Source organism: Bos javanicus, chromosome 3 (assembly GCF_032452875.1).
Source record: "Bos javanicus breed banteng chromosome 3, ARS-OSU_banteng_1.0, whole genome shotgun sequence".
NCBI classification, from domain to species: Eukaryota; Metazoa; Chordata; class Mammalia; order Artiodactyla; family Bovidae; genus Bos; species Bos javanicus.
This window is the reverse complement of record NC_083870.1, coordinates 19704819-19724870: the sequence shown is the minus strand read 5'-3', so window position 1 is coordinate 19724870 and position 20052 is coordinate 19704819. Positions and strand designations below refer to the sequence as shown.

The 20052-nt window shown below is 39.8% G+C and overlaps 1 protein-coding gene across 9 annotated transcripts in view; it reads left to right on the top strand.

The window, feature by feature from the left end:
- Positions 1-20052, top strand: part of PIP5K1A (phosphatidylinositol-4-phosphate 5-kinase type 1 alpha) — a 39721-nt gene continuing 19669 nt past the window's right edge. Inside the window, exons 1-4 of one of the 9 annotated variants that reach the window (XM_061407020.1) lie at positions 1-79; positions 173-571; positions 9486-9524; positions 17269-17300. In XM_061407020.1, the coding sequence (XP_061263004.1) occupies positions 490-571; positions 9486-9524; positions 17269-17300 (153 nt within the window). In that variant the 5' untranslated portion in view covers positions 1-79; positions 173-489. The other 8 variants (XM_061407028.1, XM_061407077.1, XM_061407052.1 and 5 more) reach the window with 8 other exon arrangements.

The following is a 20052-nucleotide window of genomic DNA, read 5'->3' as shown; positions in this document are numbered from 1 at the left end:
ATTGGATGGGGTGGCCGCTGAGAAGAAGGTTGGGCGCATGCGCGATGCCAGGATTTCCTTGGCCACCGGGAGCGAAGCGGTGGGGTTGGGCGATAAACAGGCTGTGGCTAGGGAGAAGGGGGAGGGGAGTTCGCTCCGCAGGGACTTCTCATTCCCCACCTTTTTCTTTTAGGTGTGGTTTGATCCAGACACAGTTTCCTGGCAGCCGCTTGAGCTTACTGTGTTGTGAAAGGGGAAAGTAACTCCTGCGGAAAGAGCTTAAAGTTGCTAAAACGGTGCGAGACAAGAATTGTCCCCCATACCATCCTAATGGTTCCGCCCTGAGTTGGTCCCGGAGCCGGTGCGGCGTATCTGAGAGGCCCCGGAGGGGGCGGGGAGGTGGCTCGCAGAACGCGGGTTCTGTGAAGATACGTGGGGAAGATTCGACTCCGAGAAGAGGAAGAGCGCGATAGAAAAAGAGACGCCGCTGAGGGGGAGGGGGCTGCCAAGATGGCGTCTGCCTCCTCTGGGCCGTCGGCGGTAGGGTTTTCATCCGCGGATTCCGGCGTCCCTCCCTGCACCTCGGCCTCAGGTAATCAGGGCGTGGCGTGGGCTGGGGGCTGATGACTGTGCGATGGCAGGAAGAGCGAGACCCAGGAAGGGCACCTGTAGCTGAGCATGTTTGAGGCGTTGCCGGTAAGGAGGACCGAGAACTAGGGTTTCATGTAGCTTTCAGAGCAAGCAGAGGGAATGTGAGGAAAGGATGGATTTGATTGAGAAAAGGGAAGCTGTCAGAAACACTGGCTGTCTTCAAGGAGACCGAGTTGAGGACTTTGAAGGAGTAGGGTCAGAAAAGGATGGAGATTGACGGTGGGAGTAGGGAGGAAAGAGAAAGGGAATCGAAGGGAGGAGAGAAAGAGTAAATAGAGGCTTAGACTCCACGTTGATTGCGGGGTTAATTGGACAAAAACGTGGAAGAGAAACCATGGGACTTAAAAGGTATGGAATCGTTATGGGATGCTTTCCAATGCTGGGGCGTTAGGGGATTGGGGATTTTGTTGGGGGTGGGAGTGAGTTATTGGAGGCTCCTGAGAGCCTCCTCCTAATGCGTCATTCCTTCTCACTTCGTGCTTCCCCTCCCCCCAAAACGCGCGCGCTCACTCGGACAGATACACCTACACGTTTTATCAAACGTCCTCCTCTGGAGACTCCCATCTCTTGACTGCCCAGCTTTGGGAAGGAATGGGAAGTTTTTGAAGAGAGCCTGAGGTATGTGGAAAAGCAGGGTTTAAAAGACACTGAAAACAGATGCAGAAGGCGGAACGATGGAGTCTCGAATTGCAGTAGAAGTTGAGGGAGGTGATGCAGGAAATTAGGCTTGAAAAGGATAGGGTGGGGATGGTTTTAAGTGCTGTGTAGGAATATTGCATAATAGGAAATGGACTGGAAGAATGCTTAGGCACGAAATTGGCACTTGGAGAAGGGAGCCAGGGAATCTAGCTCAAAGTAGTTAGAAACTGTTGAAGATTGAGGGAGGGCTAAGGAGCCGACAAGAAAGGCAACAGATTGCGTGTAGGAGGGGAAAATGTGTGGTGTTGGGATGTATGTTGGAGGAGGGAGTGGAGTTTGAGTCAGAAACTGTTCTAGAGCTTCCATCAGAAATGTCTGGGGTTCCACGGTGACTGTTACCTATACACTGGGAACAGGAGAGGCCGCCAGATGATGGATGCTCTACCCGAGACTTTGACACTTGCTTAATCCTGGGATTGCATCCTACTCCTTTTGAGTTGACTAAATAGAGGATTCCACCTTTTCCTGTACAGTTCAGGTGAACACATACTTGGTCATAAATATCTTCTTCACAAACTGGAGTTTTGTTTATGTACAACCTATTTTTAGTTTCTTGAGAGGTGTTTTTTTTGCCTTTCCTATAAAAGATAAGTGAGCTAGAACAACTCCTGTTACATTCTAAGTGTGAAGAAGGATAAAGTTAAAATGAAAGTTTTTAAATACAGTAGCTTCTAAATTTAAAACCTCTTTTTCCTCTCCCCCGGTGGTGAAACAAGAATAGTTGTGTACAGTCTTAAAGCAGACTTCTTAACCATCAGATCAGGTATTAGAAACAGCTTAATCTTAAAAGCCTTGTGTTTTTGTGTTTATATCCCAGAATTTGATTCAGCCTCTATCTCAAAATATTGTCCACATGGACAGATTTAGGAGTAAAAGAAAATATTTCTGTCACATAGTGATGTCTTCAGGTTTTTGCTCCTACTTCAGGTAGTCCTACTAGTTTTAGGTGTTACTTTTTGATACTTTTGTATGTTTTTATATTTTTTGTCAGATCCTAAGACTAGCAGGAGGTTATTCAGATAGTGTAAATGTTTTTTGCTGTTGTGTTTTCACCAGAAAATAGAATAATAGATTGCAGTCAATTTTCCAGCTGCTTGACTTTATTGTGTTCATATGTGAGGTCAAGATACAAAAATGGCTAAAAGTTTTTTAAAAAAAATGACTAAAAACAACTAGCTTTGGATTCCTTTTTTTTGACTTTTTTTTCACCCTCTTTCTCTGTTTCTTTGGCAAATATTGAAACTGTTGGATTAAGAAATCAGAAAAATTCTCATAAATATTCCTGAAAGCATGGGATTATTGTGTGCAGATACACAGTGTTGACTTCTTTCACATATCTGTATGTTCACTTCAGTTTTGGCTTAGTGAATTTAATAGAATATTTCATATTTCATTTCAAGGATATGTTTTTGAAGAGGATAAGGTGTTTGATTCAGATGCCAAAAAGGCTGTGGAGAACGTGTTTTGTGATTGGAGGAGAGTGGTGCTCTGTCTGGATAGTACCAGGGGAATAAAGGCATTGGCAGGAATAAATTGGTTTATGGTCTCCTAAATTGTTAAATGCTAAAAGACTAGCTTTGTAGAAATTCAAGGTAGGAGTGTGTGTGTTTGTGTTTTAATCATTCTAAAATCAACTTATTGTCCTTAGATGTTTAGCTGAACTCACTTAAATATTGGTGAAACCGAAATCCTAAAGGTAAGATTCTCTGGCAGTGTATACAAAACAAGAATGTTAGGATTCAGGGACAGATTGATGTTTTAGATAAGTCATTCATAACCTTTTAAGGTTCAAAATCTTTTGGCATTCAAGTTAGAAAGGATTGGTAATTTAAAATAGTTCTTCCCTGCCAGTATTAAACCCCCATCTATATTATTTAATCATTAAGCTGGAGCTGGTCTTTTATGCTGCTGACAGGTTAAATACAGGAGTTAAAGCAAACCATACACTCTAAGAGATGTTTGAGAGATCTTTTCCCATTGGCGTAATTACCATGTTTGGATTAGAGGGAGGTGATTATAAATTAATGTCAATCTTACAGGAACCATCATCATTGCCTTGTTCTTACACTTTGTTAATAAAAGGTGATGCAGTTTGCGCTCAGCTGTTCGATGTGTAAAGGAAATTTATTCCTTTTCTTCCTTTCTGTCCTAGCCTCATTTGGTCAGTGGTACCACTTAAAAAATAAAAGCACTGATGAGATGCTGTTGACAGTGCTGCCATCTGTCACACTAGTGACAGTATAGAGAGCCTGTTCCCCTGTCTGCAGTTTGACTAGTTCATCAAGAACTTGAAAATAAGCCACCAAGTCTCCTTTTTACTACCTGAAAGGGAGTTAAGTTTCTATTTTGGCGACTTGATTTGAATTTGGTGGAGGAGTTAAAAAGTAAAGTTAGAGTATTAAAGTGTCCCTTGTTCCCCTAAAATAAGAGCTGTAATAAAATCCTGTGTGACTCCCCTAAGAAAAAGCACTTGAAACCTTAGAAAATCATGAACCTCTAGCTCCTTTTGCTTCAGACCAGAACATTTCTGAAATTGTCACACATTATCAAATGATTCTATCATGAGTACAGATGATTTGGAGGTAACATTTATAGCTCCTTTTCTGATTTTCCCTTAAACTGCGGAGGGAGACCCCAAAAAACACAGGAAAGAAACATTTTTGCTCAGAACTTCTGTAGTAGAGCCAGTCTCATCAATCCTTGATTCTGATGGCTTTGTCCTTCCCAGTAGAGCTCCACCAGTAAATGTATGCTGTAATCTGATAACTCCAAATGGTAGGAATTTCATTGAGGGTTTTTTGTCTGTGTTCTTTGTGTACAGTGTAAGCCATTTGTAGACTGATCTCTTCTCCTTTAATTTTTCTATACTAGTGAAAAGTAAAGCAACTTAAGCCACATTATTGGGGGGAGAAACTGGAGTTTGGAAATGTAAAGACAGAACAGAATGCCATGTAATGAGAATATCAACAGGTATCCTTTTGGTTGATATTTTATAAGTAAGGAGAGATTTTTCTTTATGCTTTTTCCACAGAGGGCTTACACCCACATAGCCCTCCTTTTTAATTTTGTCACCTTGGTAGATTCTTCCAGAAAACTGACATCAGAATGTCACTGTTTTTTAATTATCCATTTATTTCTGCCATGACTGCTCAAGCCCAGGGTCAAGTATAATTATATAGACTTAATAGGTATCCAGTGTCTGTTATTATTGGTAATGTGTACTTAGAAATTAGCCTTGAATATCGAAATACATATTATGTCTTGTTAATTTCTTTGTTAATTTCTGTGTGCTGTTCTGAGTTGATACTGTAAAACTTCTGATTAATAACTGTGCTCAAATATGTGCTACCTACTAGTTATTACATGTTTTATCAGCCTATTTTTTAAATAAAAATAATGGAAACTACAACTTCTGAACAACTTAACCAGGCCAAACTCAGGTAACTGGTGAGAAGTTCTGAGTTGGGGTTGGGGAGTATTTTACCCATTAAGCTGGATGTTTACTTTCCTAGAATTTTGACATAGTCTTGCTTGACACGAAGAAAGCAAAAAGACCAACGTTGTCAGTTTGGTTTTTGTTTTTACTGAGTGTGTTCTCTTGATCAAGGATAGAAGTATACTTCAGGAAGTATGCCAATTTCTGATAGCCAGGCAGAGGGAATCTGTTTCTTTGTGTTCTAAACCCCAGCCCATCATTCAGTCTCAAAGAGAGAGTGATTGGACTGATGGTGTTTCCTAGAGGAAACCCCTTCCTGGCTCATTTCCCCTCTTGCACTTCACTTCTCCACCCTTTCCTATCAAAAGAGACAATTGTTTCTTTTTTACATATGTGTTGATCCTGTTTTATTCATATCTCCTATGAACTGTTGTTTTAATGTTTTCTGTTTGAAGTGAACTTTTTTCCCTCAGCTCCTCCGTCTTTTAAAACTTTGTCACTGATTATTTTTCTTTTTTCTCCTATTAAATAAGTCTGTTTGTTTGTAATGACTGTATGCAGAATATATTAATTTTTAAATATCTGATTCCCCAAAAGTCCCCTTATTGTTGGAGTCTGAGGAAGACTGGCAAAAAGAGAGAAAAGGGTAGATTCCTTATAGGCAATTAAGTATATCTTACTCTTTGCTGTGTATTAAACTGAGCTTTATGGAGTTAACCCAGAATAAACACCATCTCAAAGGATCAGTAACATTGATGGGGAGTGAGCAAAGGTTGCAGGAGAGAATGGGAAGAGTTGTTTTTTTTTAAGGATATATGAATAGCTTAGTACTAGCTTTCCTTTAGCATGCCTGATAAACTTCAAGTTCTCATTGACAAGAGTCTGTATAAAAGAAATGGTAGAGAAGTAACTTGGTCATATCTCTGTGATTTTCTTGCATTAGGATCTGGGGGGTGATTGAAGTGCATTGTTGGGACAATTAATACCCACTGTGATATTATTTTGGAGAAGGCAATGGCACCCCACTCCAGTACTCTTGCCTGGAAAATCCCATGGACGGAGGAGCCTGGTGGGCTGCAGTCCACGAGATCTAGAAAAGTCAGACACGACTGAGTGACTTCACTTTCACTTTTCGCTTTCATGCATTGGAGAAGGAACTGGCAACCCACTCCAGTGTTCTTGCCTGGAGAATCCCAGGGATGGGGGAGCCTGGTGGGCTGCCGTCTCTGGGGTCACACAGAGTCGGACACGACTGACGCAACTTAGCAGTGATATTATTTAAGTTACTTTCTCAGCTCAGTGTATGTTCCAGGCCAGCAATACTGCTTTTTTTTTTTTTTTTTTAAGATAGAACCAGGTTTGGAAATAGAATTGGGAGGTGGTGAACTGCTGGAAATCTTAACTGCTCCTTAGCTTTGGATTGGCTTATCCAAGAGACTCAGGTCTTTTAAAGAAGGACTCAGATATCCAACCTCCCACCCCCCAAATTTCAACCAGAATTTTAGTGCTAAGAGATACATATTTGTGGACTGAGAATCATAAAATGTGGCTTATAGAACTGGAAGCAAAAGTTTATTAAAGGGAAATGTAGAGATATTTTAATTTAACCCTCTTATTTTCCAGATTAGGAAACTGAGGTTCAAAGACATTGTTAATAGTGGCAAAGACTTTGCATAAAGTCTGTATGTTATCACAGTGAGTCTTAGTACATTTGTGATTCATTCCTTGCTACTTGGCTCTTACCTGAGCCAGGTTGACCCTAGGACTGGTAGATCAATGAGTTTTGAGCTTTTGTTTCTAAGAGCATCCTTGCCTTTCAGACCTTTTTCTAGAAAACTCTAAAAATTGACACCTGCTAGGAACAAAATCCAACCAGTCCATCCTAAAGGAAATCAGTCCTGAATATTCATCGGAAGGACTGATGTTGAAGCCGAAACTCCAGTACTTTGGCCACCTGATGCGAAGAACTGACTCATTTGGAAAGACCCTGATGCTGGGAAAGATTGAAGGCAGGAGAAGGGGACGACAGAGGATGAGATGGTTGGATGGCATCACCGACTCAATGGACCTGAGTTAGAGTAAACTCTGGGAGTTGGTGATGGACAGGGAGGCCTGGTGTGCTGCGGTTCATGGGGTCGCAAAGAGTCGGACACGACTGAGCGACTGAACTGAAGAAACAAAATTTAACTTTTCTCTAAGATATGGCTTGATTTTCATGATTAACTTGGTTTAGTTCTTACTGAGGGTATGGTAACAGTGCCTGGCCCCCACCACCCAACACTATCTCTTAGAGCTGTGTGCTCAGCAATGCTTCTCATTAGGCTGGCATTTCTGAGGATTTTCATTTGAATAACCTATTATACCTCCTACATGCAGGGGTATAATTAAAGTGGCATTCAGTATTTCAGGTTAAAGAGGACTAGAGAGATTGTTTACCATAGTCCAGCAAATAACTGTGTGATTTTGTTCAGGTTTTTGCTTTTTTTTAAAAATCTTTGGCTGTCAATATTATCAATCAAAACACCCCCTCAGAATTATCATTTTGCTTCCCAAAAGCCTCCTTGTCTCTTTCTGATTTCTATAGGAATTGACAGATTTATGTAGTAATATTGGTAGCTCATTAAGCTAAGTCTCTGGAATCTCTTCTTTATGACCTGTTCAGGCAAAACTCGTCTGAGGAATGCACATCCGGCCCAGTTCTAGCATCCTGAAATTATGTGTGTACTTCAAGCATTAAAGTCAGTTACAGGCTGCCTCTTAGTTTCTCATCTGGAAGATGATGTCATTTCATCTTTGACGGAAATGTTTCTGCTCTGAAAGCACTGGGAGAGGCTCTGGTATTAAGGCCAACTCTTGTTTTGTTCCACATGCTGAGGGGGGGTGGGGGAGGGGAACGACATCTCTTATTTTGGAGCTGTGTGCTGTCTGAAAATATCTCTGTTTTGATTATCTCCTCTTTTAAGGCCAGCTCATTTCTCCTCTAAAGTTTACCTTTTTCACACTTCGCAGAATTGTATTAATTTTCTTTTCTTCCTTTACATTTTCTCCTTGCTCTCATAGTAAGTCATAGTTGCCAGTGCTTTAGTAGCTGCAAACCAGTTTATGGAGAGTCCTAGTGATGTTTTTGCCAAGTGACTAGAAACCAGCCCCTTTGGTACCTTTTTCATTACCAACACAATTTAGGCTGGGACTAAGGACCAAAATGGAGTGCTTCCTTAAGACTATTCAGAGTTACTCAGAAAAATTTTCTGTGACATAGTGTGATGATTCAACTTTGTATTTTAGCAAGAATTGATTGGATTATTTCCTCTCTGGCACTTAACTGGCTGGTTCAGTTGTCTTGAAATTATTTTAGTAACATTAAAGATTTCTCAGCTAATTTTCATAATTTAGAAGCTAGATCTTTATTTATTTTTCTTTAGATCTTTATTTTTCAAATATCCAGGAGATACCCTGAAATTAGGGATACCTGTTTTATGGGAGAATATTGGTACTCTAAAGGATATGAAAGATAAATTCTTCAGAGAGAACCTGTTAGCATATGCGCTGATACAGGTTTGTTTCAGGTTGTATGAGAATCTCAAAGTAATAATGGAGAATGGGAGTGAGTATATAGGAGTCATGCTTTATCTGTAGCTTGCAACTGTCAGCAGCTTTCTAGACATCATCTTTCACATTTTTCCTTCTAGTCTATCTCTGTAGCAGCATAATATGTTGTAATGAGCTCAAGTTAATGTATAGGGAGGGGATTGATGCTGATCTTTATGTGTGGAACTGTTGAGCACTAGTTTACTGGGGAAAATGGGTTATAAAACAGCAATAAAGCCATTCCTACATATCTCTATAATTGTTAAATTACCTGTTTGTTATAGAAATTTTATATAGATAAGGAAAAATAGAAATTTAAACTTAGAATATCACCTTAATCATACTATCCAATATAGTCATATTTTAACATTTTAGTCTATAATCTTGACATTTTTTATGTGTATAAATACATGTGACTTTATAGATAAGCATTTTAGAAAAATACTGTACTATATAATTATTTAGCTTTTTCCCTTATACAGTTTATTGTGACAGCCTATCCATAAATGAACATAAAGATAATGGTTCTATACTATTCCCTTTTATGACTATACCACAACTTAGATCACCTATATTGTATATTTAGATTCTTTCTAGTAATAGTTTTTACATACAATGCTACAGTAAATATATTTGTATATATGTCTTTATCCACTTGACCAGTTATTTCCTTTGGATAAATTGTCACTTCTGGGACAGATGGTACATATTTGCTTTTAAGGCGTTTTGCTAGATGTTACCAAATTGCCCTCACAAGTGGAAGACCCTCAAGTAAAATGTATACACCTTCTTTTTTAAAGGGGTAGAAGCCTGTGTGCAAGGAGCTTTATACCTGAATTTTTTTTGCCAACCTGAAGTCATGCAATAGTGAAATTGTTTGGGTTACAAGTTTTGTGATCCTTCCTGGAATTTTTCTGCCAGAGCTGCTGCTTTTTTTTTTTTTTGGCTTCTACCTAGAACTGCAGGAAATCATCTCACATTTCACAGTATGGTACTGGGGATCAGGTCAGGTCCTGTTAATAATTTTAAACTTTAGAGATGTCATGTGGGTTTTTTTAAAAATATGCTTGTTCTGTTGTAAGCAAGTAGAACCCCAGAAGTAAGTGATAATTTTCTGTTTTTCCTCATTTAGGTCTCCACATTCTGTGCTGTGGGGTCAGCCGTAAGAGAGGTAGATCTGATGTGTATCTGTGCTGAAGAAGCTTGAGCTCCTTACAGTTACTAGCAGCGGACTCCTCTTCCCCATAACAATTGCAATTTTTTTTTAAGTAGTGTGCATGGCCTTTTGAGAAGGCTGTGAATGTCCTGCAAAGATTATTTGACTTTAGCTTCCATTTCCCTCTACCCTCTCCAAAAAAATGCTACCTTAACATAGCAAGTTCTTTTCTCACAGTTCCACAATATAAGATGAATCTGTTGACTGTCTTTTGTCTCCCTCAAAGTCTTCCCATAACTCCATTTCCTTTTGTTTCAGTAAATGTGTCTCTCTCTCTTTTCCCTTTCTGTTGTACTTGTCATTTCCCCTGACCCTTCTCATCCTGTAGATGGGGTTTTATAATTCACAATGATAATAATAATTGCTAGTATTTACAGAGCATTTATTACATATTAAGTGCTATATAGGATTTATTTAATTCTCATAACTATCCTATGATGTACATGTTGTTATATCTCCATTTTATGGATGAGGTAACCAAGGCCTAGAGAGTTCCAACCAACTTGTCAAGGTTATCGAGTTAGTAAATGTAGATCTAGTATTCAAACCTAGCCAACTTAGGTGTACTGATTTCAGAGCCCACATTCCTGCCCACAATACCTTACTGCTCTCTCACTAGTCTAAAAGTCTGTGTGTGAACTAACTTGACTTTAAACCAGATTAAATATTTGTTGTTCAACAAAGAATAGTGCAGAGGGGAACTTCCCCTTCTGATTTGTGCTGTCAAAATTCTGAGCTCCTCCATGTGTAATACCTGGAGTTATTGATCATTCTTTCAGAAAATATTTTAGAAGTTAATGTGGATTTTTGCCAAGGATTGGTAAGTGATTGTACAGTCAATTTCTAAGATCATTAAAACAACAAGAGTGCCTGTCAGATGCCCTCTTTTTGTCATTGCAGATTCAGTGATCATAACTCTTCTGCTTTTAATCAGACACCAAAAAGAAAACTCTTAATCTGAGAAGAATTAAAAACTATCTCTGTTAAAGTTGTTCATGTATTTTTGTGAAGAAAAGAGGTACTTTGTACTGCTAGTGAGGACCTTAACATCTGTGAAATTGCTCTGTCAAGTATCAGTTTTGAAAGGCAGCTTCTGCTCCTCTAGAATACTGGCATTGTCTGTTTGAAAACAAGTATAATCTCACTGAAAGAAAAGGAAGGTACTTTCCTGCTGTTTTTGCCGGTGACATTGATGACCGTTGCTGGAGGAGCAGAGTAGTGGCATTGTTAATTCCATTGAGAGGAACCAAGGGAGGACTTTTTATCCTCATATCAATGAAAGTGGGAAGGGAAGGGGAAACCTCAGGGGAAGAAAATATGTGTTCATACTGTCCATTAGCAGTTGTAAGATTTATTTAGTCTGTAAAAACATTCTTGTTCCTTTGGTGCTTTCCTTTTCCCCCTTAGACTCTTGAGTGGCCAGGAAATTGAAAACAAAATATGGTTTAGAAGAAGGAGAGTTGAACTGGGGGGTTGGGAATGTGAATTCCAATTCTGTCTCTGTCACCACCGTTGCTCTTTAATTTTGAGCACATCCCTTATGCTCTGTTTATTTACTTATAATAGATTAAATACATCTTACTATTAAGAATTGGGCTTCCCTTGTGGCTCAGCTGGTAAAGAATCTGCCTGCAATGCAGGAGACCTGAGTTCAATCCTGAGGCTGGGAAGATCCCCTGGAGAAGGGAAGGGCTACCCACTTCAGTATTCTGGCCTGGAGAATTCCAAGGACTGTATAGTCCTTGGGGTCCCAAAGAATCAGACACAACTGAGCAACTTTCACGTTAAGAATAGGTTAAAATCTCAAAGGCCCTTGTTGAATGATTTTTTAATGTAAGTTGTTACTGATTTGTTAGCTTAAATGGGCATATATGTTCATAAGTGGCTGAAGGGACTGAGTTCTCAACTTGTTCTATTTAAAAATCAATTTTCATTAATATCTATAGATCTCAGCCAGATTGAGCCTGCCTTGGTCAGAATTTTTTAAAAATCCCCAAAGTGAATATATCCTTGTTTCTCTAAGTCTTTTGTTTGTTTAGTTATTAGTGGACAACAAGCCAGTCTTTATTAGTAAATATGTAATTGAGTACAGTTTTACACATTGGTCCTTGTTTATGTCCCCTAGATCTTTTTACATTTTCATCTTTTCCACAGAGGAACTGGTACTTGATGAAATCACCATGATTGGCTCTGCATCATATATTGACCCACTTGGAATTAAGCTGTTTATACAGTTATTTTTCTGACACAACCTGTTTGTCGTGGCTTTATTTTTTGCTGCCAGTGGAGCAACATTAGCCTTTCGTTTAGAATGCTTCTTGGTCCAGGGCCTATTAGTAAGTAGGAACTACATGACCATGAAGGAAACAAACAAACATGAAGGAAATGTTTTTCCCTGAGGAGGAGGAAGTTTACCATTGGAACTCAGTAGTAGTTATTGTTCAGTCGCTCAGTTGTCTCCGACTCTTTGCAACCTCATGGACTGCAGCGCACCAGTCTTCCATGTCCTTCACCATCTCCTAGAGATTGCTTAAACTCAACGTCCATTGAGTCAGTGATGCCATCCAGCCATCTCATCCTCTGTTGTCCCCTTCTCCTCCTGCCTTCAATCTTTCTCAGCATCAGGGTCTTTTCCAGTGAGTTGGCTCTTTGCATCAGGTAGCCAAAGTACAGGAGCTTCAGCATCAGTCCTTCCAATGAATATTCAGGATTGATTTTCTTTAGGATTGACTGGTTTGATCTCCTTTCAGTCCAAGGAACTCTGAAGAGTCTTCTCCAGCACCACAGTTCGAAAGCATCAATTTTTCAGCGCTCAGCCTTCTTTATGGCCCAACTCTCATGTCCGTACATGACTACTGGAAAAACCATGGTTTTGACTAGACAGACCTTTGTCTGCAAAGTGATGTCTCTGCTTTTTAATATGTTGCCAAGGTTTGTCATAGCTTTTCTTCCATGGAGCAAACGTCTTTTAATTTCATGGCTACAGTCACTGTCTGCAGTGATTTTGAAGCCCAAGAAAAGAAAAGTCTGTCACTGTTTTTCACTGTTTCCCCACCTATTTGCCATGAAGTGATGGGACCGGATGCCATGATTTTAGTTTTTTTAATATTAAATTTTAAGCCAGCTTTTTCACTCTCTCTTCACCTTCAAGAGGCTCTTTAGTTCTTCTTTGCTTTCTGCCGTAAGGGTGGTACTCACATCTGTGGTTATTGATATTTCTCCTTGCTGTCTTGATTCCTGCTTGTGATTCATCCAGCCTGGCATTTCGCATGATGTGCTCTGCATAGAAGTTAAAGAAACAGGGTGACAATGGATACTTCTTTGACGCGCTCCTTTCCCAGTTTTGAACCAGTCTCTTCCATGTTTGATTCTAATTGTTGCTTCTTGACCTGCAGTTTCTTCACCCAAAAAAAGGATGCTATATATGGATTGTGGGTATGGATTATAAGATGATAGTTTATAAGATGATAGTTTATACTTATCAGAGTATGTTTTACACAGATGCTAGAAAGAAAACTTTCTGTTGACTGATACTCTAATCTCATCCTAATTTAGGGATAAATCTCATTCTCCTCAAACATTGGCTGAATGGGTGTTGCCATTGCTGAGTTGGTATTCTTTTCTCTTCTTTTTGTTTCCAATCCCCCACCCCCTCCATCTCCGCTTTCCTCTGTTTCTGCTGCTGTTCCTTCTGAAGAGAAAGCTTGATTAAGAAGAGGTGAACAGGTACAGTGCTGGTGACTCTTCAGTCTCAGTAGGCATTTTCTCTTGGCATGAGCCACGTGACCCAATCCATCAAGCCTTAGCAGTCGTACTTTGTTCCCTAAAATGTTACTCTGTTGTTCATTGGGTTTCTTTTCTACCAAGCTGGATGTTATAGCAACATTGATATGATTCTCTTCTTTTCCTATCCATTCTTTGGTAGTTTGGGAGTTCTGACCTGTACCCTAGGAGCAAAACTTAAGACAAGGAAGAGAATGAGTCTTGGTTCCTGATTCTCCGCCCTGTTGTTACTTGTTTTGACTATTATTTTTAAGTAATTTTTATTTTTGGCTGTGCTAGGTCTTTGTCACTGCACACTGGCTTTCTCTGGTTGCTGTGAGCAGAGGCTACTCCTACGGGCTTCTCACTGCAGTGGCTTCTCTCATTGCTGAGCACAGATTCTAGGTGCATGGGCTTAGTAGTTGTGGCTCATGGGCTTATATGCCCTTTGGGATGTGGGATCTTCCCAGACTAGGGATCAAACCAGTGTCCGCTGTACTGCATGATGGATTCTTAACCACTGGACCCCAATCCTATTATTATTCAGACCCCAGTATCCTTCCCACTGCCTCAGCTGTAGTGTTTTGAGGATTAATCCAAGTTTTGCAGTTGTAGATAGCTAAGTAATTGGCACCATGTTCCACTGAATTAAGTCCTCCCACCCTCATTCTGGGTACTTTGCAAGAGTGTAGCAGCCCTGGAGCTATGTGTTTATGAGATAAAACTAGGAAAGGTAGCAAGGTAGAACTTTTTAGGGAGTAAGAAGGCCCCAGACTAGCACTCTGCCTTGAACTCACTTACCTGCTTTTTTGGTTCATTGTTTAACTTGGTGTAGTGACTCCTTACATGAAGAGGTTGTTCTGTTCTAGGAGAAACTGTCAGTCTAGGATTGGACATTGGCTCTTGGTTCTGTCAGATCCCTCCAAACCCCTTCCTTTGGGGTAAAAGAGGAAGAATAAGCCAAGTACTGACCAAGGAATCCAGAATCAGTGTTGTTTTCTCAACTGAAAGAATGCGGATTTCTTCATTGAGAATCACTAATTCTACTATAGTGTGTATACTTGCACAAGGGTTTGTTGGGGATATGGGGAGGCTAAGGGTTTGGGGAGCAGCCAAGAACTTTGAGGTGCTCATTAGAATTTCATGATGGTCTAGGTAATTGAACATTAAAGCTTCCTGAGGGCCCAACTTTGCTCTTCCATAGAACTCACATATGGCAACATATTTGTGTAGCACATCACAGTCCATGAAGTACTTTGATTTAGTTTATCTCATCTAATCTTTACATAAACCTTCTAATATAGATTCTTCTTTTTTAGTTATTAATAGAGAATAATTTGCCTGATGTAACAGGGATTTGAGGACTTCCCTTGTGGCTCAGTCTGCCTGCAGTGTGGGAGATCCGGGTTTGATCCCTGGGTTGGGAATATCCCCTGGAGATGGGAATGGCAACCCACTCCGGTATTCTTGTCTGGAGAATTCCATGGACAGAGGAGCCTGGTGGGCTACAGTACATGGGGTCACAAGAGTCAGACATGACTAAGTGACTAACACACACGCACAACCGGGATCTGAACCCAGCTCAGCATGTTGGCTCTCACCTGAAGGGTTTTAAGATTCAAAGGGTTTGACTAATTTTTTGTTAGTGAGTGCCTTAAATTTTACAGTTAAGTTAGCAGTTTTAATCTTGAATCTGAGTTGTGCTGACTTTTTGTTCCTTGGAAGCTTTAGCTTACGGTTCCAGTCCTAGGTTCCAGGTCTTTCTCCTACCTGACCTTGACCTGATGAAGATGAAGCATCCTGCAAGAAACATAGATTTTTGGGCTTTGCTGTTTTTCTAATTTTCTGGGTCATTTTATGCAGCACATCTTCCTAACAGCTAGATGACATTTTTCTTACCTCCTTTTTTGGAAAGAGGAATGAAAACCATCTGTTCCCCATAATTTTGCTACTCTGACTCATTAAGGAAATTTTGCTGCTCTGCTTATTGGTACCAGAAATGCTTTTACCATTAAACCTTACATATGGACCAGAACTGAGATTTTCTTACTCAGCTACTAACTTATGTTATTGAGGATTCATCCCATTTGTATTCTTCTTTCTTTTTTAAATTTATTTAAGTTATTATTTACTTGGCTGCATCAGGTCTTAGCTGCACGACACTGGATCTTGGTTGCATCATGCGAACTCTTCGGTTGTGACACACGGACTCTCTTGTTGTGTGGATGCTCAGTAGTTGGCAGTACTCGGGCTTAGTTGTTCCGTGGCATGTGGGACCTTCGTTACCCATTCAGGGGTCAGACCTGCATCCTCTGCTGTGGAAGGTGGAATCTTAACCACTGGACCATCAGGGAAGTTCCTGGATTCTTTTTAATTTTCTTTAATGTGGCTAATCTTTATTCTCTTTGAATTCTTGAACTAGATCAAAGTAATATATCAGCAGTCTTTGAAGAAAAAAGACCAACAGTTTTCAATATGAAGGGGAGAAAGGTCTGTCTGCCTGAACGATTATGTGTCTCACTGCTATAGTGATCATGGGTGAAATCTTTAGGATGGCATACCCTTAGGAACTGACTTAAACTTAAGAAAAAAAAAGTTTAACTTTTTGGAGTAGTTTTCTATGGATAGTGGTCTTTTAGTCACTTTCTAAACATATTCTTGAAATCTTTTCTATATTTAAACTGATAAAAGTCATAAATAATATTTAACTACACACATGTCTTACACATTTCCACTGATTAAATATTTAGTAAGTAAACAACAAATTCCTGTTGCATTTACAGCAGGATCAAGATGAAGATGTAAGAATATAGATCAGGTTTTGCCTACACTGAATGCTTTTTCATTTTTTCATCATTGCATTTTCCCATCCATAGCTTCTTCATCTCTACAGACCAACTCTTTTTAATTGAAGGATAGTTGATTGACAATATTATTTTAATTTTAGGTATACAGTTAATTATTCAATATTTTTATAAACTATACTCCATTTAAAATTACTACATAGTAACGGCTATATTTCCTTATGCTGCACAATATATCCTTGCTTATTTATTTATTTGCTTATTTATTTTATATGTAATAGTTTGTGTCTCTTACCCCTACCCCAGCTTGCCCTTCTGCCCTTTTCACTTCCCACTGGTAACCACTAGTTCTCTATGAATCTGTTTTTGTTATATACATTTGTTTTATTTTTTAGATTTCACATAGCAGTGATAACACAAAGTGTGTGTTTTTCTCTGAATTATTTCACTAAGCATAATACTGTAGGGCCATCCACATTGTTGCAGATGGCAAGATTTCATTCTTTTCTATGACTGAGTGGTATTCTATTGCATACAGATATACACACACATGCACACACACGAACACCCACAGCTGCTTTATTCATTGATCTGTTCATGAACACTTAGGTGCTTCCATATCTTGGCTGTTGTAAATAAAGCTTCTGTAGATCAACTCTTTACCTTTTTTTCTGAAATAATTAGTAGAAGTGCAAAGCACCATAGATATGCTCTAAAGCTTCTTACCCTTTTAGCTCTACAGGGAACATTATTAGTCAAGTCTAGGCTGTCCACTAACTCTGGTATCTCTTATGCCCTTTCTCTTTCAACCATGGTATCAAATGAGACACTTAGGGCTCTGATGGTTAAATGTAACAAGAACAGATGTATTTCCTAGAGAAAATATGAACACTTGGATAAGCAAAAGGAACTAGAAGAAGGCTGGAATATATATAAGGGCTCTGTGAGTATGGACGAGGAAAAGGAAGGGACATTTAAAATCCCTGTCCAAAAGGATCTGGTATCACTGAGGCAGGAACCCATTGTCAGATTTAGTTTGACTCAAATCCTGTTTCAGTGAGCTTGATAAGAGATCATGCGAGTGTGTGTACATGTTTATAGTTATGTGTGTTTTTTTTTTTTTTTTTAAACAGCATCTGGAATCAAGAGACCCACGGCATCTGAGGTGAGTTTTATATATTGATACACAGTGGTTCTAAAACCTTAATTCTGGGATAGAAGGATACCTGTTTATGACATCCTTATTTCCCCCCTACTGGGGTCTTGAAATCTATTGATAGGTATGGTTCTCACATCTCTTTGGTAGGCTAGTGGTTATACAACTCTACTTGTGTCACAGTTTATTATGAATATTAACAACAGCTCAGATTTATTGAGTATTTTTATTTTTTAAATTTATTTCTCTGCATCAGTCTTAGTTGTCGCATGTGGGATTTAGTTCTCTGACCAGAAATGGAACCTGGGCCCCCTGCATTGGGAGCACAGAATCTTAGCCACTGAACCACCAGGGAAGTCACTATTAAGCGTTTTTAAATGTACCACATGTAGTGTTCAGTTCAGTCGCTCAGGCGTGTCCGAACTTTGCAACCCCATGAACCGCAGCACGCCAGGCCTCTGTGTCCATCACCATCACCCAGAGTTTACCCAAACTCATGTCCATTGAGTCAGTGATGCCATCCAACCATCTCATCCTCTGTCGTCCCCTTCTCCTCCCGCCTTCGATCTTTCCCAGCATCAGGGTCTTTTCAAATGAGTCAGTCTTCGCATCAGGTGGCCAAAATATTGGAGTTTCAGCTTCAACATCAGTCCTTCCAACGAACACATGGGACTGATTTCCTTTAGGATGGACTGGTTGGATCTCCTTGCAGTCTAAGGGACTCTCAAGAGTCTTCTTCAACACCACAGTTTAAAAGCATCAATTCTTCGATGCTTAGCTTTCTTTATAGTCCAACTCTCACATTCATACATGACCACTGGAAAAACCGTGGCCTTGACTAGATGGACCTCTGTTGACAAAGTAGTGTCTCTGCTTTTTAATATGCTGTCTAGGTTGGTCATAACTTTGCTTCCAAGGAGTAAGCGTCTTTTAATTTCATGGCTGCAGTCTCCATCTACAGTGATTTTGGAGCCCCCAAAAATAAAAGGTGAGCCACTGTTTCCACTGTTTCCCCATCTATTTGCCATGGAGTAATAGGACTGGATCCCATGATCTTAGTTTTCTGAATGTTGAGCTTTAAGCCAACTTTTTCACTCTCCACTTTCACTTTCATCAAGAGGCTTTTGAGTTTCTCTTCACTTTCTGCCATAAGGGTGGAGTCATCTGCATATCTGAGATTATTGATATTTCTCCCGGCAATCTTGATTCCAGCTTGTGCTTCTTCCAGCCCAGCGTTTCTCATGCTGTACTCTGCATATAAGTTAAATAAGCAGGGTGACAATATACAGCCTTGACGAACTCCTTTTCCTATTTGGAGTCAGTCTGTTGTTCCATGTCCAGTTCTAACTGTTGCTTCCTGACCTGCATACAGGTTTCTCAAAAGGCAGGACAGGTGGTCTGGTATTCCCATCTCTTTCAGACTTTTCCATAGTTTATTATGATCCACACAGTCAAAGGCTTTGGCAGAATTAGATGTTTTTCTGGAACTCTCCTGCTTTTTCGATGATCCAGAGGATGTTGGCAATTTGATTTCTGGTTCCTCTGCCTTTTCTCAAACCAGCTTGAACATCTGGAAGTTCACGGTTCACGTATTGCTGAAGCCTGGCTTGGAGAATTTTGAGCATTACTTTACTAGCGTGTGAGATGAGTGCAATTGTGTGGTAGTTTGAGCATTCTTTGGCATTGACTTTCTTTGAGATTGGAGTGAAAACTGACCTTTTCCAGTCCTGTGGCCACTGCTGAGTTTTCCAGATTCGCTGACATATTGAATGTAGCACTTTCACAGCATCATCTTTTAGGATTTGAAATAGCTCAACTGGAATTCCATCACCTCCACTAGCTTTGTTCGCAGTGATACTTCCTAAGGCCCACTTGACTTTGCATTCCAGGATGTCTGGCTCTAGATGAGTGATCATACGATTGTGATTATCTGGGTCATGAAGATCTTTTTTGTACAGTTCTTCTGTGTATTCTTACCACCTCTTCTTAATATCTTCTGCTTCTGTTAGGTCCATACCATTTCTGTCCTTTATTGAGCCCATCTTTGCATGAAATGTTCCCTTGGTATTTCTAATTTTCTTGAAGAGATCTCTAGTCTTTCCCATTCTGTTGTTTTCCTCTATTTCTTTGCATTGGTCACTGAGGAAGGCTTTCTTATCTCTTCTTGCTATTCTTTGGAACTCTGCATTCAAATGGGTATGTCTTTCCTTTTCTCCTTTGCTTTTTCCTCTCTTCTTTTCACAGCTATTTGTAAGGCCTCCTCATACAGCCATTTTGCATTTTTTGCATTTCTTTTTTTTGAGGATGGTCTTGATCCCTGTCTCCTGTACAATGTCATGAACCTCGATCCATAGTTTATCAGGCACTCTATCAGATCTAGTCCCTTAAATCTATTTCTCACTTCCACTGTATAATCATAAGGGATTTGATTTAGGTCATACCTGAATGGTCTAGTGGTTTTCCCCGCTTTTTTCAATTTAAGTCTGAATTTGACAATAAGGAGTTCATGATCTGAGCCACAGTCAGCTCCCTGTCTTGTTTTTGTTGACTTTATAGAGCTTCTCCATCTTTGGCTGCAAGGAATATAATCAATGTGATTTCAGTGTTGACAATCTGGTGATGTCCATGTGTAGAATCTTCTCTTGTGTTGTTGGAAGAGGGTGTTTGCTATGACTCGTGCGTTCTCTTGGCAAAACTCTATTAGCCTTTGCCCTGCTTCATTTCGTATTCCAAGGCCAAATTTGCCTGTTACTTCAGGTGT